At 41.0% G+C, this 26,451-nt stretch overlaps 2 protein-coding genes and 1 pseudogene across 2 annotated transcripts; 2 read left to right on the forward strand and 1 right to left on the reverse strand.

Moving 5' to 3' along the window:
* Positions 1–233: 233 nt before the first annotated feature.
* Positions 234–6,756, forward strand: LOC143611712 (LL-diaminopimelate aminotransferase, chloroplastic-like). Its single transcript, XM_077085877.1, has 10 exons — positions 234–352; positions 451–527; positions 1,864–1,931; positions 2,030–2,146; positions 3,788–3,850; positions 3,949–4,053; positions 4,734–4,784; positions 4,870–5,190; positions 5,275–5,481; positions 6,294–6,756. The coding sequence occupies exons 1-10, from the start codon at positions 255–257 to the stop codon at positions 6,585–6,587; spliced, it is 1,401 nt and encodes a 466-aa protein (XP_076941992.1). The 5' UTR covers positions 234–254; the 3' UTR covers positions 6,588–6,756.
* Positions 6,757–7,722: 966 nt separating this feature from the next.
* On the forward strand, positions 7,723–20,020 carry LOC143611714 (pentatricopeptide repeat-containing protein At2g03880, mitochondrial-like). The gene is made up of 3 exons (XM_077085878.1): positions 7,723–9,264; positions 18,139–19,570; positions 19,938–20,020. The coding sequence occupies exons 1-2, from the start codon at positions 7,765–7,767 to the stop codon at positions 19,450–19,452; spliced, it is 2,814 nt and encodes a 937-aa protein (XP_076941993.1). The 5' UTR covers positions 7,723–7,764; the 3' UTR covers positions 19,453–19,570; positions 19,938–20,020.
* A 4,004-nt stretch (positions 20,021–24,024) lies between these two features.
* Positions 24,025–26,040, reverse strand: LOC143611709 (L-type lectin-domain containing receptor kinase IX.1 pseudogene; annotated as a pseudogene).
* Between the last annotated feature and the right edge of the window lie 411 nt (positions 26,041–26,451).

The raw sequence follows: 26,451 nt of genomic DNA on the forward strand, positions 1-26,451 counted from the left end.
TGATTTATCCAAGAACACCATAAGAAGGAAACAACTCATCTCCTTTGCGAAGTTAAAACCTTAAAATGTAAAAAAGTAAGGCAAATAATGTAATAATGAAAAGGTGAAGGAGTGTTTATGTGAAAGAAAAGAAAGTTGAGAATTAGGTTTTGTTTTTGTAACTAGACTACATAATAATAATAATAAGAAGTCTGCGCCTTCACAGTCAGCACTACTAACAGCAGCCTCAATCATTTCATTGTCTGTTGATCAAAATGTCTTCGTCTGTCCTTCACCACAATCACGTAGCTTCAGCCTCACTCTCATCGTCGTCGTCCGCCATCTTCTCCCCGAATAGTCTCCCAGTCACAAGGTATTACTATTACATAATAATAATAATAAGCTGCCAGTTAACTTCCGAAACGTACTCCATAATAATAAACATCCATTGTGTTATTGTTTTTGCTGCAGAACTCAGATTGTAAGGGTATCTTCTAAAAAGTCTGCCGTCTGTAAATGCGTAGCCACGTCACCGGCTGAACAGACCGGTAAGTAAAAAATCCCAACTTTTCGGTTTTTGGATTTTTTAAACTTTTCGTTTCGGTTTTTGCCATTTGAGTTTGAAATTTTTAGGCTGCCGAAAATAATGTATTTAGGTATAAAGAATTTAACCAGTTGTTTATTATAAGTTTGCCTAAGAATATTTAAGTTATATATTTATTAAATTTTTATAATTTACTTAAAGTAAGAAAAAAGAATGAAAATCTAGAAATTCCTTCGCTTCGGGGTTTTCAGTTTTTATTATATTCAAAACCAAAACCGAACCATAAGGTTTGGATTTTTCGGTTTTTTCAGTTTTGGATTGGTTTTTTCGGTTTCTTGCACACTCGTAGCCTTTTCAGTTTTGGATTGTTTTTTTTTTTTGGTTTTTTGCACACCCATAGCAAAAACAAACTAACACAAACAATGTTTTAGTCATTTGAATAACTGAGAATGGTCGTTGCCAACACTCTTGCTACCAAGGTTGTGTTGGTCTTTTTTACCAGTATGTTAATTTTACACATAAATTAATCACATAATACTCATTTTTTTGTTTTGTTAATAATTTTGCTTAAATCTATACGATAAGATTGGAAAAGTCATTAAAAAAGCTTTAATGAACAAACAAAAAGAAACAAACATTAACGGATTTAAACAAACACAATTGAATGAACATAGCCTCTGTTCGTGTTTGTTCATTTAGTTAATCGAATGAAATGCCTTGTTCTTGTTCGTTCATTTATTAAACAAACGAACGTAAATTAACTTTCCTCGAACAGTTCACCGGACGTTTGGTTCATTTACAGCACCAATACACATTTTGTGATAAACTATAGCAGCAAGCTTACGAGCTATGACGGAATTTTTAATTGGTTGTCCAGTATGGATTTTTGTTTATTGATACTTAAACTGGTTGTAAACAGTAGATAGATGGGGTTTGTATTATGCACTTGTGATGTTTGAATATTTGATTTGGTTTAGCCTTTTAGCAAAACTACTAATTATCTGCACTGGTTGATTTTGCTTTGATGACGATTCTACTGTATATCATACTTATCAAATCACATGATTGTAAAAGGTTTTGCTTCAAAACAGAAAAATCTACGCTCTACTGGTGAAATTATGAAAAGGGTCAAATTATAATCCATGTTGATTGCTGTAGGTGTAGTTTAGTTTATTTTGGTGCTTTTGCATAATGTGGGATTTCGTTTGACATATATGAAAACTTTTCTTAAATTTTTTTGCCCATCTTTTGGAGGAAACCTGAATTCTTTACTTATTATAACATTTCCATTTTGTTGTTTGATTGGCTAGACTTATACCTATTTGATTCTATTTCTGCAGCTTACAAGACTAAAGTTACCCGCAATGGGAACATTGCTAAGCTTCAAGCTGGTTATCTCTTTCCAGAGGTCTTTAAATTCATTGTTTCATATTGCCTATAGTTTTAAATGTGAATGTTAAAACTCTGTATCTTGTTAAAATATAATTTTTGTGCGATAAATTACAGATCGGAAGAAGGAAGGCTGCACACATGTTGAAATATCCTGATGCACAAGTGATAAGCCTTGGAATTGGTGATACTACTGAGCCCATTCCAGAAGTCATTACTTCTGCTATGGCTAAGGTATTATTACCATCTGCTTCATTTTTATTCTCCGTAGATTATTCAGGAAGTGGGGTTCTCTGGTAAAATTATATTAGTAAAGAATGAAAAAAGACAAAACAAAGGTAAAACTTTAACTTTGGAAATTACCCAACAAAAGCAACCCCCAAAAAACTTAACAGGCTAAACAAATGGGCTAAGAAAATATCCAGCCCCTTGCCATTCTTTTGAACTTTAGGTCAACATTGGACAGAAAGTCAACATTTAAAAAACTTAACTACTGCTCGTAACCTCAAAATTGACCCAAACCATACCATACCGCTAGGGGTGTAAAGGAGCCGAGACCTAGCCCGACTAGACTCGAGCCAGGCTCATTTTGACTTACGAGAGCTGGAGCTTGAGCTTGGCTCGTGCTAGTCTTTTCAAGCTCAGTCTTGGCTTATTTAATATTGATAAATTAATTTATGTACGTTTTTAACTATTTGTATATATTTTGAGATAAGCCTTAAACGAGCTTAAGCTTGGCTCATGCTCGTGTAGTACCTTAAACGAGCCAAACTTCGTTTCGAGCTCGGCAATATAATGTGAAATTAATAGATAAAAGTTCAAAAGAGGCGAAACATAAAAATACACAAGTCTCGAGCTCGGGGTCGATAACTAAATGAGCTTTGTTTGAGTCTTGAGCTCGGTCTGAGCTCGAAAAACTTGACCTGTTTTCAACTTTTTATGATCCGAGTTCGAGCAGCTTGTGAGCGGCTTGGCTCGTTTGCACCCCTACATACCAGTTATACCTCATGTTGTAATTGTTCTCATAATTCCTTCTTGACTTTGTTCCATCCTTCTTTCATAGTATCCCGTATATGAATACCATAATGTTGCCCATTGCAAAACTAAACTTGACTGTATTGATAACGTACAAAATCCTGCCAATGCTTTTGATGACTCATTCTTTGATTTCGCACACACTGTTAGTCATAGATATTGTTGACCCGTATGATTACCATTTGCAACCAGTTTCTCATGCTGGCTAAGCTCTCTACATTACTATTTTCAATCAGCCTTTGCAGATCAATATCCTGCATTCTTAATAAAACCTATTATTTCATGTCCTTTTCAAAATTTCCAAATTTGTCCTCAATCATTGTTGTTCCAAGTAGCGTTGGCTGTTAAGTTTCAGCTGAATTTTATAGGTCTTCCTGATTATTGTTAGCCTTTTGAAAAACAACTTTCACATTTTTTCAATGAATTGCACCAAATAGCATTGGCTGTTAAACTTGACTTCCCCTCTACGAGTCTTGGTAAATTTTAACAGGTCGTGAAGAACATTGTTGGCTCTTTGTTAGTACCCTTCATACAATTGAGTGATTGACTTTTAGAATTGATCTGTACCAAAACTGCAAAACTGATCAAAAGTGCTAAAAATAAGCCGGAACATTTTACCACAAATATGACATAACAGACAACTCAACAACTGAAACATACTTAGGCAGGGTTTATACTCTATAGTGAGACAAGACTACCCAGGTTATTAGTACACCTTATATCTCTAAAATGACCCAAATGTCCCCATCCCATCCTACCTTTACCAAAACTAGGCACGACAATCACTAGGAAATTTTTTTGCCATTTTGAGTTATGGTTATTTATATTTCTGTTTAACAGAGAGCACTCGGGTTATCAACTGTTGAGGGTTACAGTGGTTATGGAGCTGAACAAGGTGAAAAGGTATGCATAATTAAGTGCTTTGTTGGTTATACTTATGATTTTGCTTATTACCTTCACATGATAGTTAATTAACATATATGTGTCGTTTATATTTTCAGCAACTAAGAGCTCAAATTGCTTCAACTTTCTATGCTAATCTTGGCATAGAGGAAGACGACATATTTGTATCTGATGGTGCAAAGTCCGACATTTCACGCCTTCAGGTTTTTTTTACTTCATTTTTTGTATTCTTAGCATGTGTGTTGTCAACAAATTTTTAGTAGATTTTGCATTTGACCTAGGTTTATAAACGAATCAAACAAACACAAGCGGAGCATGTTCGTGTTCGCTTGTTTAACTTTTATCGAACTAACGAACAACACAAACGGCTAAACAAACACATTTTTTAGCTTTTGTTTGTTCATTAAGAAAATGAACGTGTTCACTGATGTTCGTTTGTTAACAGTATAAACGATCAATTCATGAACGTAATCGAACGAATATAGCTGAAATAGATTTACGGACATAATTGATAATTGAGCTAAAACCAATAAAAGGCAGGTATGAGCAACGATTTGTTGGACCTACACAGCTGCACAACTATAAAAACTAGAGTAAACTGTATTCGGCTTGTAGTTTTCAAATGAATATATTAACGAATGTTCAACACACTAACTTATAACTTAATAAACTAATGAATGTAAACAAACTAACATAAATGAATTTAAATGAACAAATGCGCATGAAAAAGAACGAACACATGTGTTCATGTTTGTTTGCTTAACCGAATGAACAAAATATTTTATCTTCATAATTGCTTGTTTATTAAATTATTGATCATAGACGGACGTTTCATTTACAGGCCAGGCCTTATTTGACCTTTACTTTTTTTTATTTGTGGCAGGTTTTATTTGGGTCTAATGTTACAATGGCGGTACAAGATCCATCATATCCGGTAACTAGATTCTACTTCTGGAATTAATCAGTCAATTTGCAAATTACAACTGCATCTTATATTCAATCTTTATACATATTTTCAGGCTTATGTGGATTCAAGTGTGATTATTGGTCAAACAGGGCAGTACCAGAAGGATATTGAAAAGTTTGCAAATATTGAATACATGAAATGCACTCCAGAGAATGATTTTTTCCCTGATTTATCTAAAGTTTCTCGAACTGACATCATATTTTTCTGCTCACCTAACAACCCAACGGGCTCTGCTGCATCGAGAGAGCAACTCATTAAATTAGTCAACTTTGCAAAGGATAACGGGTCCATCATAATTTATGATTCAGCATATGCCATGTATGTGTCAGGTGACACCCCTAAGTCTATCTTTGAAATCCCTGGCGCCAGAGAGGTACAACCATAACGACTATCTTATAAAAAATAATATTTTATTGTGACTGATTAAGATAATTGTTCTTTTTTGTGTGTGTGACAGGTTGCAATTGAAACTGCATCTTTCTCTAAGTATGCTGGATTTACTGGTGTCCGTTTAGGTTGGACTGTAGTCCCGAAAGAACTTAAATATTCAGATGGACATCCTGTGGCTAAGGACTTTAACCGCATTGTTTGTACCGGCTTCAATGGTGCATCAAATATTGCTCAAGCTGGTGGTCTTGCGTGTCTTTCTCCTGAAGGTCTTGAGGTTAGTTTATGAGTAGGTTAGGTTAAGTAACAGGTTTGGGTCAAAACGTTTTTTTTGTTGGTGAAATGGACCCGTTTAAAATTTTGTCAACCCGAACACGACTTGTTAAAAACACAGGTTTACTTGTTAACTCGTTTAAGAGATTTTATAGAAGTTTTAAGGTAAATTATTTTGATTTTTAATTTTTTAATAAATATTAACTTTAAAAGTAAAATTAATTTCACTTGTGAACCTTTTTATTTACTTTTCATTTCGAACAATTTTATTTTACTAGTTATAACTTTCCATTATTCGTTTATTTCATTCGCCTGTTCTAATCTCGAGCTAATTAATAAAACCCAAGTTTGTTATGAGAATGAGAGTTAAATACATAAAAACATTTAAAATAACCCAAATTACAAAGAAAGTTTCATATAATTATTGGAGTTATATATTGTTTAAGTTGTTACTGAGTCACTAGATATTAGTTATATAGTCATTATCCATAAATGGACATAAAATGGATCAACCCGAACAAGACATATTATAAATAGGTTCGACACGACACGACACAAATAAGTATATGGATTGGGTTAAGGTTCAAGAATTCAACCTGAAACCCGTCAACCTGCTAACCCAACACGATTTACACCTCTACTATTTGGAAAGTTGACACGTATTCATGAATTCTTGATAAAAGGCCAAATGTTTAACTGATGTAGTTTTGGGTTAATCGTGTACGGGAAAATCGATGGGCCTAACGGGTCGTGTAACAGACTAACAGTTAATTAAAACTGATTACAAAAACTAAAGATATTTTCTGATTGTTGCAGGCTATGCATGAAGTGGTTGGCTTTTACAAAGAAAACACAAAGATTATAGTGGATACATTTACATCACTAGGTTTCAAAGTATATGGTGGAATACACGCGCCATACGTGTGGGTCCACTTCCCCGGTCAAAGTTCATGGGACGTGTTCAGTGAGATTCTTGAGAAGACCCATGTTGTAACCACACCTGGTAGTGGGTTCGGACCTGCTGGTGAAGGGTTCGTGAGGGTCAGTGCATTTGGCCACAGGGAAAACGTGTTGGAAGCCTGCAGAAGATTCAAGGAGCTCTACAAGTGAGATCAATGAACCTTTTAATAAATTTCGTGTTTTCTTTTTGAATAAATGGAACTTTAGATTTGTCAAAAAGTTTGATTTCTTTTAGATTGTTCTGAGTGGCCATTGTATGTGAAGTTAGAAAACCAATACTTTCTAAATGTTAGATCGTTTGAATGCTATTTGCACCACATTACAACATATAGCCTAAAAGAAGTGTAACATATTTATTAGTTACAATAATAATCCAAATATGCAAATTAGAAAATTGTACACTTATAAGTTGGGATGAGTTTCAACCTGTTTAACCCATCCAAACCATTACCCTTTTATCAACACAGATGGACTTTTAACAAACTAAGGTTTAAAAGCAACTTTTTGGCAGAAAGTCACTGTAGTTATCAACTGTTTGGTTCACAAATTGAAGATGCCCCCCCACACCATCTGCCACTACTTTCAACAGACTCTCCATGGGTGAAGCAATATCATTAGACAATAGATAACAGACCTTTAAACATAGTTGGTGATTAACCGTATATTACGGTTTCTTGATTGCAACTTCCCCACAGCAACCGTGAAACATGGTTGTTTGTTGGCCTATCACCCAGACAAACAACAAACAACCAATACCAATTGGACGGACCTAGACCCAAAACCTAATGATTAACCGGTTTGTTTAATGTACTAACACATCCCAAATTACAAATCAACACGAAACTAAAATAAACAAACGCGATTACGGCCCAACTAATGAATTACGGGTCACAATGTTTTCTTTTAACGAACAAGTGAACAACGAATCATTTAAATAGGTTACTGGTTAGACTCATTATGTCGAGATACACTATTTCGATCTGAGCAAAACCATCAAGGCCCATACATGTTAAAAAAAAGAAAAAAACACAAATTGGTGACAACTGACAAGTTTTGTCATCAATTAAGATAAAAGATTTGTAACAGCAGTGACGTGGCATCACCTCCAAATACAAACATAGATACAACCCAACCCCCGACATACAAATACAAAGATTTGATGGCATTCAACTCCATATGTCGTGTGATGCATGAATACAGCAACCCACTTATCTCAGCTTTCTTGCACAAGGGTTTTTCACACATCACCAACGACACCATTGGAAGATCACTACACGCTTATTCTATAAAGAACAATCACCTATTCCACCTAAACACCCTCATCAACATGTACTCTAAATCCGGCAATTTCAAATACGCCCGCCAAGTGTTCGACCAAATGCCTCACAGAAACGAATCCACATGGAACACCATCATATCCGCTCTAGTTCGAGTTTCTTTATACCCAGACGCCTTTCATTTCTTTCATCAAATGCGGGTTCAAGGATTTCGAACAAGCGCCTTCGTTTTCGCCACTTTGTTAACCGCCTGCACCGCCTCTCGGGTTATGCTACTTCAAGGACTTCAAATTCATAGTTTGGTTATCAAAAATGGGTTATTGGATGATAATGTATATGCTGGCACCGCACTTTTGAACTTTTACGCTGGGTATGGGTTTCTTTCGTGTGCGCGGATGATCTTTGAGAATATGCCGGAGAAGAATGTGGTATCGTGGACTTCTTTGATGGTTGGTTACTCGGATTATGGAGATTTTACGGAGGTTATAGACTTATATCGGAAAATGAGGTGGGAAGATAATGTGGATGTGGATATTAACCAGAACACGTTCACCACTGTGATTAGTTCTATCAGGTCGCTAGAAGACGAATCGTTGGGTTATCAAGTTCTTGGACATGTTGTTAAATGTGGATATGAGTACGATCTTTCAGTAAACAACTCGCTTATCTCCATGTTTGGTAATTTGGATAAGGTACGAGAAGCGTGCTATATTTTCGATCATATGAGTGTGACCGACACCATTTCATGGAATTCAATGATTTCCATGAATGCACGAAATGGTTTATACGAAGACTCGTTCCGTTCCTTTAACTTAATGCGTCGTGTTCATGAAAACGTGGACCCGATCACGCTTTCTGCATTGGTATCCGTGTGCGGTTCCGTGGATGGTTTCCTCTGGGGTGCTGCGGTTCATGGCTTGGTGCACAAGCTCGGGTTTGACTTAAATTTATCTATTTGCAATACCCTTTTGGCCATGTATTCGGAAGCCAGAAGATCGAAGGAGATGAGAAAGCTGTTTGAAGAGATGCCTGAGAAAGATTTAATTTTATGGAATTCAGTAATAACTGGCCATGTTCAAGCGGGTGAGTACCTGGATGCATTGAAGGTGTTTTTTCAGATGCTTGAGAGACAAACAAGTGTAAATCATGTGACTTTCGCTAGTGTCTTAACTGCCTGTTCATGCCCGGAAGCCAAAATTCTTCACGCACTAGTAATCACATCTGGCTTTCAAAACAACTTAATCGTTGGAAACGCGTTGGTTACAATGTACGGGAAGCACATGATGATGCGGCAAGCCGAACGAGTCTTTGAAAGGATGCCATGTCGTGACTTGGTGACGTGGAACACTCTGATTGGTGGATACGCTGACTGTGAAGAACCAGATCATGCAATCAGGGTTTTTAACTTGATGAGAAAACACGATGAACCGACAAACTACATAACCATGGTTCATGTGCTTAGTTCTTGTGCTGCGCCAACTCACCTTCTAACCCATGGGATGCCACTACACGCACATGTGATTCTTACTGGTTATGATTCAGATTATTATATAAGTGAAGAAACACTAATTGACCCCGGGCAGATTACGGATAATCTGGGGGTTAAATAGATGTTTCCCACGAGGGGTTAGACCCGGCAAAGATGGTTCTTCTGATAACCTGTAAAACAGACACCGTGAGCTCGTCACTGAGAAGGGAGGGGGTACCTCCTTGTGACCACCCTCCGGCGTGAGAATCAGACTAGATTGCTCTTGAATATAAGTGTATATTAAGAGATTGCTAGAGCAGATATCAGGTATAAGATGTAAGATACAAGATAAGATGAGATGATCATACCATTTGGGGTATTTATAGCCGAATGTAGGTTTCCAAGAAGGTGTAGCCGGCTGAATAGTATTCCTGTTCTACCAACTGTGGCCTACGCACGTGCCATGCTGGTAGTTGGTGGGTAGGCAGCGGCTGACAGTGACCAAGCCTGCTGTGTACTATTCCTTTTCCACCAACTGCAGGCTATGCACGTGGTATGACAGGAGTTGGTGAGTAGGTAGCGGCTAATAGTGACATACAGTACAAGAGCATGCTGCTCGCCATACTGTTGTCAATGGGCTGTCGTATCTCTGGTCAGATCTTTTGCCCATACCTCGTCAGGTACAGTACAAAAGATCTTCCAGTATCGTACTGACTGGCTCATTTGGGCGGGAGTATTCCCCCTCCCGCCTTTGTGCGGGATTGTTCCCGGCTTTGCTCATTTCTTCAGGTGACTACTGAATTATTGAGAGCTAAGTGCCTTGTGCGTGTAGCCTTGCTGCGCGGGTGGCCTTCCCTGATGGCTTGTATCCGCAGCTGCGGGAACATGCGGAGTACTTCACCATTGGGAGGCATTTCCTGCGGGAACAGCTTGCGTACTGCGCGTAAGGACGTCACGTCTCTGAGCATAGTGGGTCCTGCGGATCCAGTTGGTTTCTGCGCATACGTCTCTCTTCAAGGTGAGTCCTGTGGGTCCAACTGGGCTCTGCTGGGACCTACCTCTTCAAGTCCCCCCAGTCCAATGTTCTTCTCATGAGTGTTTAATAAGTGAGGTGAACTTTTGGACTTAAGCAAAGGGTTTTTGAAAAGGGTTTAGTTTTAAGGTTTTCCATGGGGATTCTTCCCGCGGAAGTCCTTATGTCACTTGCAGAAATTCCCGACTTTCCTGCTTGATCTTTGGGTATGATGCGGGTAGGTCTGTAACCTCCTCGCAAGTCAGGAGCGTTGAGTCACACTTGTGTGGATTCTCCATGAGGTTTTGGTAGTTTTGAACATAGTGATCAATTATGTTAAACCCACCAATTCCATCTTGGAGCTTCAAACAATGTAGTTCTCGACGTTCCCGCTATGCGGGGATGTTATTCCCATTTCCGCAAGCATTGCCCAGAAGATCCTTCTTGGTTTCAATTCCTTGCGGAGTGCTAGGTATGTGAAGGGTTTTGCCTTGACACTGTACCCGCACTCGTCTTACGGTTATTTTACTTCCAAGGTATTCCTGGCGTCCATTCCCTGCGGGTGCTAAGTATGTGAAGGGTTTTGCCTTAACACTGTACCCGCACCCGTCTTATAGTTACTTGGTCGCCGAGGTATTCTTGGCTTCAATTCCCTGCAGGTGCTAAGTATGTGAAGGGTTTTGCCTTAACACTGTACTCGCACCTGCCTTACAGTTACTTAGTTGCCAAGGTAAGGGTTATTTTCCCGCTTACTTTTGAATCTTTTTGAATTTTTTGAAATTCGAAGAGTTGGTGAAAGGATAAGAACAGTCCAAACTATTGAAACGTCGTCCGACGGTTTCTTCTGACAGTGTCAGGACGTGCAGGACGTTATGGCGACTTGACAGTATATGGTCATTCCAGGCGCTTTTTCAGGCGTGTGGGCGAGAATTTTCGGGCGCGTGGCCGCGAAATTACTGGCACGCGTCCTTTTAACAGCTGTTGCCAGCTTGCTTTTTGCCACGTGTCATAGTTTCATTGCACCTGCGATTTCTCTCTCTTCCGCATTAAATTCATCGCATTAATTGCGATTAGTATATAAAGGGGGAGAGGGTCCTTTGTAATCCACATTTTCACTTTTCTCTTCATCTTCAAAACGATTTCCGGCGAATACTCACCCTTTCAGTCGAGCATTCTCTTGAAATCATTCTCTTTTTCATACCTGCAAGATGTCTTCTGTTCACGATCTTGAGGCTACAGCCCAGGAGGCTGGGGTGTACGCCGAGCACCCGTCATCCACGTCCGACAAGGATGACAAGAGTACTGCTGGCGAGTGCCAGTGTGCTCTGCCTGTCGATCTATATCAGTACATCGTCAGGAAGTTCATGCTCGAGTCTCTCGAGCCTGAGTTTCCTGAACCTCATCAGACGGTGTATGATGCCCCCAGAGGCAAGATCGGGGTATATGCCGCATTCTTTGTCTATGGGAATCTTAGGTTCCCTTTGACAAAGTTTGTGTACCGTGTCCTTAAGAGGCACGGTGTACACCTGACCGAGGTGCACCCGATGGCGATCGCGAAGATTCGCCACTTCGAGTGGGTGTGCCGGATTCTGGGCGTTGAGCCCTTCGTCGACCGCCTGATGACCTTCTACTCTTGGAGGTGCATCCAGGGGTGGTATACTCTGATAACCCGGATCAAGGGTTTGAAGATTTGCGCAACCGAGCGCAGTCTTCGTTCATGGAAGCGGGAGTTCTTTTTTATCTCCGCTCGCGCCATCCCCCTTGCCATGAAGTTCAAGAATGGGCAAGCACTTCCCAGCCTTCACGCCTCCAACTACCAGGAGGCGGAATGGTTCTCAAAGATATCCCGAGTCCAATCTCCAGTTTACCGCTTTGCGGAGTCCGGGATGGTGATGCTCGGGATGAGCCGGGTGTGGAAGGATGCGGAGGCGCAAAAGATCCCGATCGTCCTTGAATACGGTTTGAACTCTGTCCCTTACGGTATGCTCTGTCTTCTTTGTTTATATAGGTTTGTCTTCTAACTGTTTTTCTTTTATTTCAGAGGGGAACGACTTGCAGTCGCTCCTGTATCCGCGGGAGGCTGATAGTCCCGCTCGGATGGGTACTCGTGCTCTAGATGAGAACGAGTTGCCCATCCTTGAACAGACGGCGGAACGGTTCGTGGAGGTCTACCCGCCAGGCCACGAGATCCTGAGCGCCAGGCGGCCAGGTAAGGCGTTATTCAACCCTCGACCCCTCAATGCTGAAACCTCTGCTGGAATTCCTCTAATCTTGTGTTCTGATGAGGAATCCGCAGATGGTCCTCCGTTGGTGCGGAAGAAGAAGGCTGCCGGCGGGAAGGGGAAGGCGAAGGTAGCCTCCACTGCCGATCCGGCGCATCGGTCTGATTCAGAGACCGAGAGCGAGGAGGTGGCGGGGAACCCTGGTGGTGATAAGACCACTGCTCCGGAGGCTGCGACGACTGTCACCTCCGGAGAGCCCAGGATGGCGACGGTGAGCGGCGTAAAGAGGCCGGCTCCATCGGGTTCGTCCCCGCCTGTCCGCACTTTTAGGCTCAAGAAAACCCGTAAGTACAAACTTCCTTTATTTTTAACTTCATAGCTTTCCATCATCAATACTTATCTTCCTTGTGCAGGCGTGGATGCTACCGCATTCCAGGGTGGAGCGGGGAGGAGTACCTCCGGACCCATGACGGTAGGCTTGGTCAGCCTACCTGAGGCGACGACCCAGGCGGCTGCGCCTGCTTCCGTTGGTTCAGTTGCTCACTCCGTTGAGCCAACTGTTCCAGCTGTGATGACATCACCGCCGGCTGTCAGTGCCATATTTACCGCATCTTTCACTGAGCCGGCGGTTACTTTTTCTGCGGACTCCTCCGCAGCGGCGACCACGGTTGTGAGTTCACCTACAGTGAGTTCACCTCCGCTGGTTTCTACTACCGCGGCGGCCTTCACCATGCCTCCTCCGTCATCGGCAACGACGGCCGATCCTTCAGGTACGCTTGGGGCTTCTCGCCAACCTCTGCCTCCTTCCCATCTGCCTGACCTCTTGGACGGATTTCCCTTGGGTTCAGGTGATGGGTTTGGCGGCTATCGGCCTGTTGTTGACCCTACGGTGCGTAGGGTTCTTTTGGCCTCTTTTTTTTTTTTTTTTTTTTTTTTTTTTTTTTTTTTATATATCATCTTTTATTAACTGCTTTTTGTTTTTTGCAGTGTCGGATTCCAATGAAGTGTATGTTCCACGATGGAACATCCGCCGAGGAACAACCCTTCGCACACCTGTGGAGTGCGTGGAGTGGGCTCGTCACGCAGCTCCCAGTGGTGCGTTGGGGGAAGCCATGGCTAGCTACCAGGAGGGTAGGCTAACCAATGAGCTTCGGGTTCTCCTGGCCTGGATGCAGCCGCGCGTCGAGCTGCTTTGTCGTGAAAACGACAAGTTAAAAGCAGCTCGTATCCAAGAAGTAGCTCAGGCGCGGGCTGTCCGGGAGGAGAATAGGAGGCTCTCCGCCGCTGCTGCGGAGAAGGAGAAGGCCTTCAAGGCCCTCGAGGTTGAAGTTCAGGCCCGGCTCGAGGCCCGTTTCAAGGCTGCCCAAGCTGTTAACGAACAGCTTCGGCTGGCTAAGGAAACTGCACGGAACGCAACCGAGAGGGCCACCAAGGCTGAAGCTGTTGCTGAGCCTCTACGCCTCGAGAATGAGGAACTTAAAGCCAAACTAGAGGCGCTCCAACAGGCTCATGATGCCTTGGCGATGGAAGACGCGAAGAAGCTCCAAGAGATCCTGGACCAGAGGGGGGTGCTTGACCAGACTGAGCGGAAGCTAAAGGGCGTTGGAAAGACTGCGGCTAAAGAAGTGTTGCTTGTCAACCTCAACAAAAGTGAAGCCGAACGCGCCCGTACCCAAGCTCAAGCTGCCCTCCAGGAAGCTCTGGTTACCAAGGAATGGCTTCTTCGAGAAGCGTTGTCTCAGGTAAGCTTAACTTCATAATGTCTTTACACTTTTCTTTGTAAATAGAAAACGTTTTGATACTTGTATTTTTTCTTGTAGGTTGTGCATCGGGTCTTCACGGATACGTCTTATGACGATGCTATGAGCGCAGCCCTCAACGCTTCTCATGAGGATGGGGAAAAGGCCGGCTTCCTGCTTGGTCTAGGGTTCGTTGAGAAAGGCATCCCGCCTTCCAACTTCCCTTTATTTGATGTGGATACTGAAGCTTTATACGACCAAGCAGTGAATCAGTATGCCGCCTTCCCGCATCCGGTGGTGGAGAAGGTAAACGAAGTTGCCGCTGCTGATGATGGGCTAGCTATCCTTAAAGCTTTCCTTGAACCGCCACACTCTGTTGATGGTGCGGGTCCAAGTGGTAGTGGTCCTGAGGCTTGATCTTGAAGATCCCTTTCCACCATTAGAGTAGATTTTTATTTTTGTATAGCTTCTTTTGTATGCGGGTATATACCCAGCAATCTTTGTAATAATTGAATTTCGATGGAATAAAGATTATTTGCCAATCCCTTGCCTTGTTTATTTCACGCATATTCTGATTTAACTTAGCAATTTCTTTAGTACTTAGATAATTTAACTTTTCAACGTGGTAGATAATAAGTTAAAGTTTTGCGTCCTCTTTCATGATTGTGCGGATAAAACCGTCACTTGCACTTAGTAGGATGGCTAAACTTTACCTATATCTGACCTGCGTGGAAGTTTTCCTCATCTTTTCCTTTGAAATTTTCTAAGTGTTTAGAATAAGTTAACCTTTGAACGTGGTAGATAATAGGTTGAAGTTTTGCTTCATCGTTCGTGATTGTGCGGGTAAGACCGTCACTTGCACTTAGTAGGATGGCTAAACTTTACCTATAACTGACCTGCGTGAAGGTTTACCGTTTTTTGGGTTTATGCGGGTTTTGCCGCCTTCCCCACGCAACGACTTTCCACGTAATTATGCGGTGAGTACCGGCATCAGTGTTGAATAAATTAACCGTTCGCCGCGCGGTTGTTAATAGGTTAGTGTTCAGTTTCCTCTATCATGATTCGTGCGGATAGACCGGCACTTTCATTTAGTGGGATGACTGAACTTTACCTTTAACTGACCTGCGTGAAGGTTTACCGTTTTTTGGGTTTATGCGGGTTTTGCCGCCTTCCCCACGCAACGACTTTCCACGTAATTATGCTGTGAGTACCGGCATCTTCGTGTGGAAAGTTCATAATTATAAATGTAAAATCATCAGCGTCGATGTTCTAAGGAGAATCATTTCCATTAGAAGTGGCTCTGGGCCTTTTCTTTACAAATTTGGAATTGATCTACATGCAAACTGTGTAATTGAGCTCCCTTCCATGTTGTTGGGATGGGAGTGCCATCGAGCCGATATGCACCTGGTTCGGGATCTCGTTGTTTACGCAGTATGTAGTCTCCGGCATTGAAGCTGCAATTTTATTCGTGTTTTCTCCAGCTGGGGTTCTACACGCATCAGCCTGCTCAGCATACGTTACGCCACGAGGTGTGCGAGCGTCCCATCTCTGACAAATGCTTCGACGATGTCCTTTACGTCTGTGCATTCTTCAGTGTTGTGGCCTTTTGTCCTGTGAAGGTCACAGTATTTGCTCCGATCAGCATTGTGACGATGTCGGATTATTGGAGCCTTTGGCCATGGGAGCTCCTCAGTAGCGAATATCTCGGTGACGCTTTTGGTGAGTGGCGTCCATCTGGAGTTCTGGTTCGACTGTACGTTATCCCTTCCGCTTAACCGATGTTGCAAGCCGGATGAGGTGTCAAAGTTTACCCTTGACTGCCAAATGCCTAGCTTCCGCTTTTTGTTTAGTCGGGCGGTAAGGACGTTGTCTTCTCTTGTTTTCTGGGTGTAGAGGTTTGTGCTCTGGGGGAGATCTCTACCCAGTTGCTTCTCCGTTTCCGCAAAGCGTTTAGCTGCTGTCATGATGGCATCCCATGTGGATGGCATGCCATCTTTACCCGTTAAGGTGCGGATGAGCTCTGGGTCGTTTGCGCCCTGGATGAAAGCAGCGCGAACAAGATCTTCGCTAATATTACCCAGACTTAGCTTCTTTGAGTTGAAGCGAGTGATGAAGTCTGGCAAAGATTCATCTTCCTCTCGAATGCATTTGAGGATTGTCCATTGCTCTTCGGTATACTTTCTTTGTTGGCTGAAGTGTTGGCTAAATTTTTGCTGGAAGTCTTCCCAATCGTAGATGTGGTGGACCGGTAGACGATCGAACCACGCTCTAGCTGCCCCAACAAGCGTCATTTGGAACATGTAACACCACGTAGGTTCCGTCCAACTACTGACGGTTGCCCCCGCTATGAACCTGTTCAAATGATCGTCTGGATCAGATATACCATCGTAAGTGCCGATGTTGGACATCTGTTTGGCACTTTTTGGGACGATTGCTTCCGCAATGTCCCTTGCAAATTTGGACGTTCCCGCCTTTGCAGCAGTTGGTGTAAATGTTTTGGAGAAGTCACGTGGGTTTCCATCTGCGTTTTTTGGTTTGAAGGTTTCTCCAAAACGCCTTCTCGGTTGGGAGTCCGTTACCTTACGCTTCCCTTTCGCCCTATGACGAGGGTTTGCGTCACTATCGGATTCCTCCGAATCATTGTCCCAGTACTCTCCGAATTCCTCAGGCTGTTGGAGTGAACGTAAGCGTTCATCTAACTCGGCTTGGAATTCTTTTTGACGTGCTTCCGCCCATGCCTTAACTTCATCGAGTGTTTGGCGGGGAGCCTCGTTCGTTGTCTCTCTAACTGGGTATCGGTGAATCCCAGTGAGCGATTATTTACTGCACTTGCCCCAGCTTGGGTAAATGGGGTAGTGTTCGTAAAAACTGTGTAGTCGCCGGTATTCCCCTCAGTAGCTGGGGTTGTGGTTACCGGAGTTTCTTTAACCATCTTTCCAAAAGTTTGAAAAAACTGAAAAGAAATGAAGTTCTAGCTTTTATGCACGGATGGCGCCAATGAAGAAACACTAATTGACCCCAGGCAGATTACGGATAATCTGGGGGTTAAATAGATGTTTCCCACGAGGGGTTAGACCCGGCAAAGATGGTTCTTCTGATAACCTGCAAAACAGACACCGTGAGCTCGTCACTGAGAAGGGGGGGGGGGGGGTACCTCCTTGTGACCACCCTCCGGCGTGAGAATCAGACTAGATTGCTCTTGAATATAAGTGTATATTAAGAGATTGCTAGAGCAGATATCAGGTATAAGATGTAAGATACAAGATAAGATGAGATGATCATACCATTTGGGGTATTTATAGCCGAAGGTAGGTTTCCAAGAAGGTGTAGCCGGCTGAATAGTATTCCTGTTCTACCAACTGTGGCCTACGCACGTGCCATGCTGGTAGTTGGTGGGTAGGCAGCGGCTGACAGTGACCAAGCCTGCTGTGTACTATTCCTTTTCCACCAACTGCAGGCTATGCACGTGGTATGACAGGAGTTGGTGAGTAGGTAGCGGCTAATAGTGACATACAGTACAAGAGCATGCTGCTCGCCATACTGTTGTCAATGGGCTGTCGTATCTCTGGTCAGATCTTTTGCCCATACCTCTCGTCAGGTACAGTACAAAAGATCTTCCAGTATCGTACGGACTGGCTCATTTGGGCGGGAGTATTCCCCCTCCCGCCTTTGTGCGGGATTGTTCCCGGCTTTGCTCATTCCTTCAGGTGACTACTGAATTATTGAGAGCTAAGTGCCTTGTGCGTGTAGCCTTGCTGCGCGGGTGGCCTTCCCTGATGGCTTGTATCCGCAGCTGCGGGAACAGGCGGAGTACTTCACCATTGGGAGGCATTTTCTGCGGGAACAGCTTGCGTACTGCGCGTAAGGACGTCACGTCTCTGAGCATGGTGGGTCCTGCGGATCCAGTTGGTTTCTGCGCAGACGTCTCTCTTCAAGGTGAGTCCTGTGGGTCCAACTGGGCTCTGCTGGGACCTACCTCTTCAATAAGGAACTCTCTTATTACAATGTATGGAAAGTGTAATGATCTTGATTCAAGTAAACATATATTTTATGGATCTGTAAACAAGGATTATGTTTCATGGAACGCGATGGTTGCTGCAAATGTTCATAACGGTCATGGAGAAGAGGCTTTGAAAAGATTCTCAGAGATGAACAAAAGCGGGATACGTTTGGACCAGTTTAGCTATTCTGCAGCTCTTGCTGCAGCTGCTAACTTATCTACACTTGAAGAAGGTCAACAACTTCACAGTTTGACTGTCAAGTTCGGGTTTGACTCGTACCAATATGTCATGACACATATAACCGACATGTATGCGAAATGTGGCGAGATAAATGATGTATTAAAATTGCTTCCAGAACCAAGTGCAAGACCACGTGTGTTGTGGAACATATTGATATCAGCTTTTGCTAGACATGGACATTTTGAGAAAGCCCGTGAAGCCTTCCATGAGATGGTGCACACAGGATTGCAGCCCGATCATGTTACGTTTGTTGCTATTTTATCTGCATGTAGTCATGGAGGTTTAGTAGATGAGGGTCTTGAATATTACTCTATGATGTCTACAAAATTTGGGGTCGATGTTGGGATCGAGCATTGTGTTTGCATAATCGATCTTCTTGGGAGATCGGGGAGGCTTCTAGAAGCTGAAAATTTTATTAACAAAATGCCGGTCCCACCAAATGACTTTGTGTGGTGGCGCTTGCTGGCGGCGTGTAGAATCCATGGAAATTCAGAGCTTGGAAAACAAGCGGCTGACCATCTTCTTGAGTCAAACCCTTTGGATGATTCGGCTTTTGTTTTATACTCAAATGTGTGTGCGACTACTGGGAAATGGGATGCGGTTCATGATCTGAGGGTGGAAATGGAAACTAGTAATGTGAAGAAAAAACCTGCGTGTAGTTGGATTAAAATAAAGCGAACGGTTAGTTCTTTTGCGATTGGGGATAAATCAGACTACGAGAGTGATAAGATCTATGGTAAACTGAATGATTTGAAGAAGATGATACAAGAAGCTGGTTATGTTGCTGATACAAGTTTTGCATTGCAAGATGTTGATGAGGAACAAAAGGAGGATCATTTATGGAAGCATAGTGAGAGGTTGGCACTTGCATATGGATTGATGAAGACACCTAAAGGTTCAGATTTGCAGATATTTAAGAACCTTCGGGTTTGTGTTGATTGTCATTCGGTTTTCAAGTTTATAAGCAATATCGAAAGACGAAGAATTGTTTTGAGAGATCCTTTTAGGTATCATCATTTTAGTGATGGCAAGTGTTCATGTGGTGACTATTGGTAGTCACAACATAATTTGTTATTTTTGGCTTTTTTATAAAGTGAAACACAACCATATCGCACCGCCAATCTCATAACATCGATTTCTAATCGACCTACCCTTCTAATCACGCATGTATCAGGTATTCTCAGTTCTAAACGAAATATAATTTAGTGTATTGTTGAATAATCAATACTTTTTTCGATTAAGGTTTAATCAGCTTAGGGTTTTAAACAATTTATGGTTCTAAAAGATTTATGCTTTTAATTGATAATATGCTGGATATTCAATATCTTCAGCAATTTACGTTTAATCGACTTTGGGTTTTATACGATTTTTGTTCGTATCGAGTTATTGTTTACATCAGTTGTATATCTGTTGGATTGTTTTTTGTTTATGTCTTCCTGATAAATTTATTATAAATCTGTTTATGTTTCTATATTTAATCGGATAAATGTTTATATCTGTTTATGATTTTAGGGATTAATGTATTCTATCAATGTATTCAGGCTTTCAGTTTGATTACATCTTTGATCGGACGATCTTGAAATACCAGCAATCACAGCCTGCCAATCCTCCATCTCGTGCTACTGTAAGCCGTTTACTTTTTAATCATCTCATATTAAATATATAATTTTTATTCCTGCATAATAATATATTATTATTTATTACAAATTTGTTTGTGATGATTCTAAATGATTTTTCCAAAATGAGTACTGGGTATTGCTATGATTTACGTTCATTTTCATATTATGTTTCATATGGTTTAGGTTTACTTTATATGGGTTTTACATTTTACTGCTATTTTCAGTTTAGTCCCATGAAGGATTAAAATCGGTTTCACAACACATCAAATATGTTAACAACAAGAAATCACAGAAATGTAAAGAATGTTGTCTTTTAAATGCTATTTCAATAATTTATATTTACTTTATATAATTGTGTCACAATTATATAATTATGTGATTGTTTTTTATTCTAATATTGTTGTTTCATCAGAAAGCATATTGTTTTATATGTTCTAACTTTACTTTATTTGTGTTTTACATTTTACTACTATATATTTATAGTTTAATAATTCCTCATGATCAGATAACATATCTCGAAGAGATTGTTGTCTAAAGACTACTCAACTATTAATTTACTTGATACAAATCATTAACAGCCACTAAAACATATACAGATCGATTGGATGACTCTTTGAAAACCATTTGGATTCTCCTTTTCAAGGTTTCAACACATGAATCATAATTGGCAACATGTAAATGTTACAACGCCCGCGAATTATTTCCGTGTTCGGCATAGACAGGTAATCTTTTTATACCCCTAATACTTTTACTACTATAGTTGCAAGTATGCATGTATTTTGAATTTTTACAATTGTGTTCTTTTAGTATTTCAACAGTTATAATGGCTTTTTTAAATTGAATTGTTTGGAATTTGACAATCATATATGAACATGGATAAATTTTGTTAGTGTGAAAACACGCTTTGCCTAATGTTCTACATGCTTTTTTTTGTTTTAATGCTCTATTTGCTTGGGTACTGCAGCTCTAAACATGTTTGATGAAATGGAATAATACTGCAGCCCTAAACATGTTTGATGAAATGGAATAATACTGTTGTGTTATCGGTGGCTCTGAACAAGGTGAAAAGGTATGCATAATTAATATTTTTGCTGGTTATACTTGTGATATTGTTTATTACCTTGAGATGGTAGTTAATTAACATTTATGTCGTTCAAATTTTCAGCAAATGAGAGCTCAACTTGCTTCAACTTTCTATGCAAATCTTGGCATTGAGGAAGATGACATATTTGTATCTCATGGTGCAAAGTCTGACGTTTTCCACCTTCAGGTTTATGTTTTTTTTTTACTTTATTTTTTTGTATTCTTCACATTTGTGTTGTCAACAATTTTTAGTAAATTTTGCATTTGACATAGGTCTATAAACGAATCAATCGAACACAAATGGAGCATGTTTGTGTTAGTTTGTTTTAACTTTTAACTGAACTAACGAACAAACACAAACAGCTAAACATGCACGTTTTTTTTCCTCGTGTTTGTTAGTTAAGAAAATGAACACGTTCGTTCGTTAATAGTATAAATGAACGGTTCACGGACGTAAACAAACGAACATAACTGAAATAGATTTACAGACATAATTGAATTAAACCCAATTGAAAGTAAACGTGAACAACAATCTGTTGAACCTACAAAGTCATTAAAACTAGAGTAAACTGTAAGGGGCCTATAGCTTTCAAATGAATATACTAACGAACGTAAACACAAGAACTTAACAATACAACTAATGAATGTAAACAAGCGAACATAAAATGAATTTAAGCGAACGAACAAACATACATGAATGTTCACGGATATAAATGAATGAACAAGACAAGACGTGTACATGTTTGTTCGCTTAACGAAATGAACAAAGTTTGTCTGTTTATTTCTTTATTTTCATCATCATCATCATCATCATCATCATCATCATCATCATCATCATCATCGTACTCAGTATATCCCACCAATAGCAAAGCTATGGTAGGGTCTGAGGAGGGTAAGATGTAGACAGCCTTACCTCTACCCTATAAGGATAGAGAGGCTGCTTTCGGTGAGACCCCCGGCTCGATAGTAGTTTTGCATCAAGCCTTGGACATAAGGCACATAGCACTCAATCATCGGGACACCGGCTGATCGGTGCATGTACCCTTGTCTTTCGGCTATCAACGCCACTACATGATGCCTGATTAACCGTCCGTCACTTTTAACGTTATTTTCACAAGATTAGTAAAATAACGTCAAAATTAGTGCAATTTCACTTTTGCCCACCCGAGGGTTCACACATATATACATCATATGTGCGCACCACAAGCAGGGCTATATTTCTTTATTTTTATGTTTGTTTATATAAAGAACATAAACGAGCGGTTCATTTACAGGCCTTATTTGACCTCTACTTTTATTGATATTTGTGGCAGGTTTTATTTGGGTCTAATGTTACAAGGCGGTACAAGTACCATCATATCTGGTAACAATATTGTACTTCTGGAATGAATCAATAAATTTGCAAATTACAACTGCCTCTTATTTTCAGTCTTTTATCTTAATATATATTTTCAGGCTTATGTGGATTCAAGTTGATTATTTTGTAAAACAGGGCAGTACCAGAAGGACTCCGGAGAATGATTTTTTCCCCGATATATCTAAAGTTTCTCGAACCGACGAGAGAGCAACTTATTAAATTAGTCAACTTTGCAAAGGATAACACGTCCATCATAATTTATGATTCAGCATGTCTTGTATGTATTGTGTCGTGTCGTATATTCATGATTTCAGTTCCATTTATTTAAATTGAAAACATAGTTTTTATGAGATGCTTTGTCGTATATTAATTTAACGATGATTTTTTTGAATGTTACTTGTGTTACTGTGTACATGTCTGTATTTTAACCAACCATAATAAATGAATTGCACATGATTTGAATGTACAGGTTGCGAAAGATATATTAGCACTGCTTGATATCTTTTATATGTGGAATAAAAAAATTTATAATCCTATCTTATTAAAATACCTTGTAGACGTGCACAAAAAAACCGGTTCCGGAACCTAACTGGTGGAACCGAACCGGAACCGGTTCCAGTTCCAACCCGGTTGGTACAATACCCGGTTTGGGTATTTTTGTACCCGAAAATCGTACCCGGTTCTCCTATTTGTATGTCAGTATCAGTTCCAAACCGGTTCCTACCCGGTTCTTAATTGGAACCGGTTCGGTTCGTACCTGGAAAAACCGGTTCCGACGGGTTTTTTTTGAAGGGTCAAACAAAAGTCAAACTAGCCGTTGGAACCGGTTCCAACGGTAATATAGCCGTTGGAACCGGTTTTTTAGACACCAATTAGCCGTTGGAACCGGTTCCAACGGTAATATAGCCGTTGGAACCGGTTTTTGATGCCCAAACCTATATATAACTTGTTTCCACCACTTGTTTCACCACCAAACTCAAAAACAAACTAAAATACTACTCCTTTAGCAAACTCGTTCCTTTACCTGACCATCCAACTAAATATTATTATGGCACCCATCAAAAAAACTTACAAGAAGGCTAAAACATAAACGATACTAAACATAACAACTAAAACATAAAAAACAAAGTCCGTCGTTTTAATCCGGGAATACTTATTTTTGGGTTGTAGAGCCGGATTTTTGGAATACTTATTTTTGGAATGGAATGGAATGAAGCAGACATCATGACAATGGTATAAAAACGAATACCGTGAAACAATCGGCATGAGTTTTACCCATGTTGAGGTTTGGCGTATCGTCTCAAACCACCCAAATATCTACCTTTTTAGTCGGTACTTTAGATCTGTCAAAAATGTTTGATTTCTTCTAAATTGTTTTGAGTGGCCAAAGCCAATACATTTTATTTAATTCTTTGGGTGATTAATTTCTGCACCAGATTACCGTATTTAAGAAAAAGAACAAAGAGTCTAAAAGAAGACACAAATTAATTAGGTACAGAACATAAAAAATAACCACAAGAAACATAATTTAACAATGTATGTATGTATGTATTCAAGTGAATGAGACAGTCACTTTGATGAATCTGTGTTATAGCCATAGGAGCTCTGGGTGTGACTGCTTTGTGAAACTGTAGTAGACATTTGAAGGTTTACAGATGGGGTGAAGTAAGTTGGGACAGGCATCTTTAATGGCAACGGGGTCTGAAAATTAAGAACGTTAATCACTTGTCTAACCGAGGGCCGAAAACTGCTGTCCGGGTGTGCACACCAAAGTCCAACAACCATCAAGCATTCCATTTCCTTCTCGTCATAATCACCCTCGAGTCTACTGTCGGATGCTTCTACAACCTTTCGTTACCCGTAAAGATCCCAAACCCACTCGACCAATCTTATCTGGTTTTTAGGAGCCTTGAGCTCCATTGGTTTTCTTCCACATGCTATTTCCAGTGCCACAACTCCAAAGCTGTAAACATCTGTTTCTCGGCTGGCTTGACCCGTCAGGACACACTCTGGAGCCATGTAGCCCATGGTTCCAGCCATCGCGGTTGTTTGTACACCCTTGTCATGGTCAACAAACCTAGCCAGACCAAAGTCCCCTAGCTTTGCATTGAAACTTGAGTCCAACATGACGTTACTCGACTTAATGTCCTGATGCACAACATACTGCTCCCATTCCGCATGCAAATAAAGCAACGCAGACGCCAAACCTTTAATAATTTGATACCGTACGGGCCACTTTAACATGCTTTTTCCATAAAACAAATGTGAGTCGAGGCTACCGTTTAGCATGAACTCGTACACCAACAGCAACTCTTTCTTTTCATGGCACCAGCCCACGAGTTGGAACAGGTTCCGGTGTCGTAACCGGCTAATCGTTTTAACTTCCGATGCATACTCCTTTATTCCTTGATGGGACCCACGTGACACCCGTTTGACCGCAACATACGAGTCCATTTCCTTCATGAATCCTCTATAAACGCCCCCAAAACCTCCTTCACCGAGCTTTTCTTCCTCTGCAAAGTTACCTGTGGCCCGGGCCAGTTCTTTGTATGAGAACTTTTTCGGCCCGGTACCCTTTTCAAACTCATCATCCAAAACAAAAACATGATCATCTTTGGTTTTAAATCCGTTTTTCTTCCTTTTTAACATAAATAAAGCCAGGCCCAAACCGGTTAACAAAACACACCCAATCACCAAACCTGCCACCAACCCCGCTTTACTTTTATCCGGTTGGGGTCTAGCCACGACGGGACCAGGGTTAGCCACGGCCCCTGGTCCCAAAGACGGGTCCATTGTATTTTCACCAATACCAAGATTTGAACTAAAATCCCATGTGTATATGCTATGTATAACCGCAGTGTTGTTCCCCGTTGCACCAGAAAACCCAAAGGTGACCCACTCGGGCAAGTGGTCCCGCAGATCGACAATATAAGAAACCCGTTGGTGCAGAGTGGAAGTGGGACCAAAACCCGTGAACACAACACTAAGGTTATTCAAACTAGAATCATACCTTATAACCGCTTCGTACGTTTCACCCTCTCGTATCCTACTCCGCCACGTCACATTCTTAACCGAGTCCATAGAACTTATATCAATCCCAACATGTTCAATTTTCGGGTCCCAAGTGTTTTGAAAAACATCAAACTCAACCGCAACAAACGGGCTGCTACTAGAGTTCAACGCCTCGTCGTTACGGGTAAGACCGAGGGTCCCACTGTTGGTGACATTGCTAGGAACCGTGGACCCGTTTGGTGCTAGAAAGAAAGCTAGCCCATCACCGTACCTTGAACTGTTGAGAGAGTTGATAGTGAATGTAAAGCGAGTGGAGAAGTCGGTTAAGTTGCGTGAGGCGAGGTCCCATAAGTGTAAAGGTTCACGATAAGTGGCTCGACCGATGCTAACGGATGCAGGAACGTCACGTTGGTTAGTAGTGAGTTGGATTGCATTGTTTGAAGGGTATGCATCTCTTTCATATATTATGTCACCATCATTCGGGCTGAAACCGGTTTTTTGGAACGATAGAGTGGCGGCATGTGGTAGTGTAAGGAGGAGGATGGTGGTGGTGATCAAGAGGAATGGATCCATGCATGGAAGGTGTTTAGAGGTATTAATGGTGGCATGAAGCATTGAGCATATTGGATATGTTGGGTTTATTCAGCAACCACCAACTGTTTTGTACTTTCGTCAATATAGAAATAGTCTCATGGGAAGCCGGCACAGTTGGTGCTTTTAAGTTTTAACTTTAGATGTAACGACTATTGCTTAGGCCAAACATATATGTATTTTTTTACATTTTTTGGCTTTGAATGTTAAATGATTAATATCATGATCATAGTTGGAGAGACGTAATTAAAGCTAAAATATTGATAACAGGTCATGGAAACTAATTAACAAGAAATTGATTCTAGCTAGAGTCATGTTAATAGACAAATGATAAGATCATATGTATGGTGTTGTTATGCATATGAGATTATTAGATGATACAAAACAATCTTT

The sequence above is a fragment of the Bidens hawaiensis genome, unplaced genomic scaffold, assembly GCF_021521415.1.
Source record: "Bidens hawaiensis isolate Kalapana, Puna unplaced genomic scaffold, B.hawaiensis_p1.1 tig00032050_1, whole genome shotgun sequence".
Lineage (NCBI taxonomy): Eukaryota > Viridiplantae > Streptophyta > Magnoliopsida > Asterales > Asteraceae > Bidens > Bidens hawaiensis.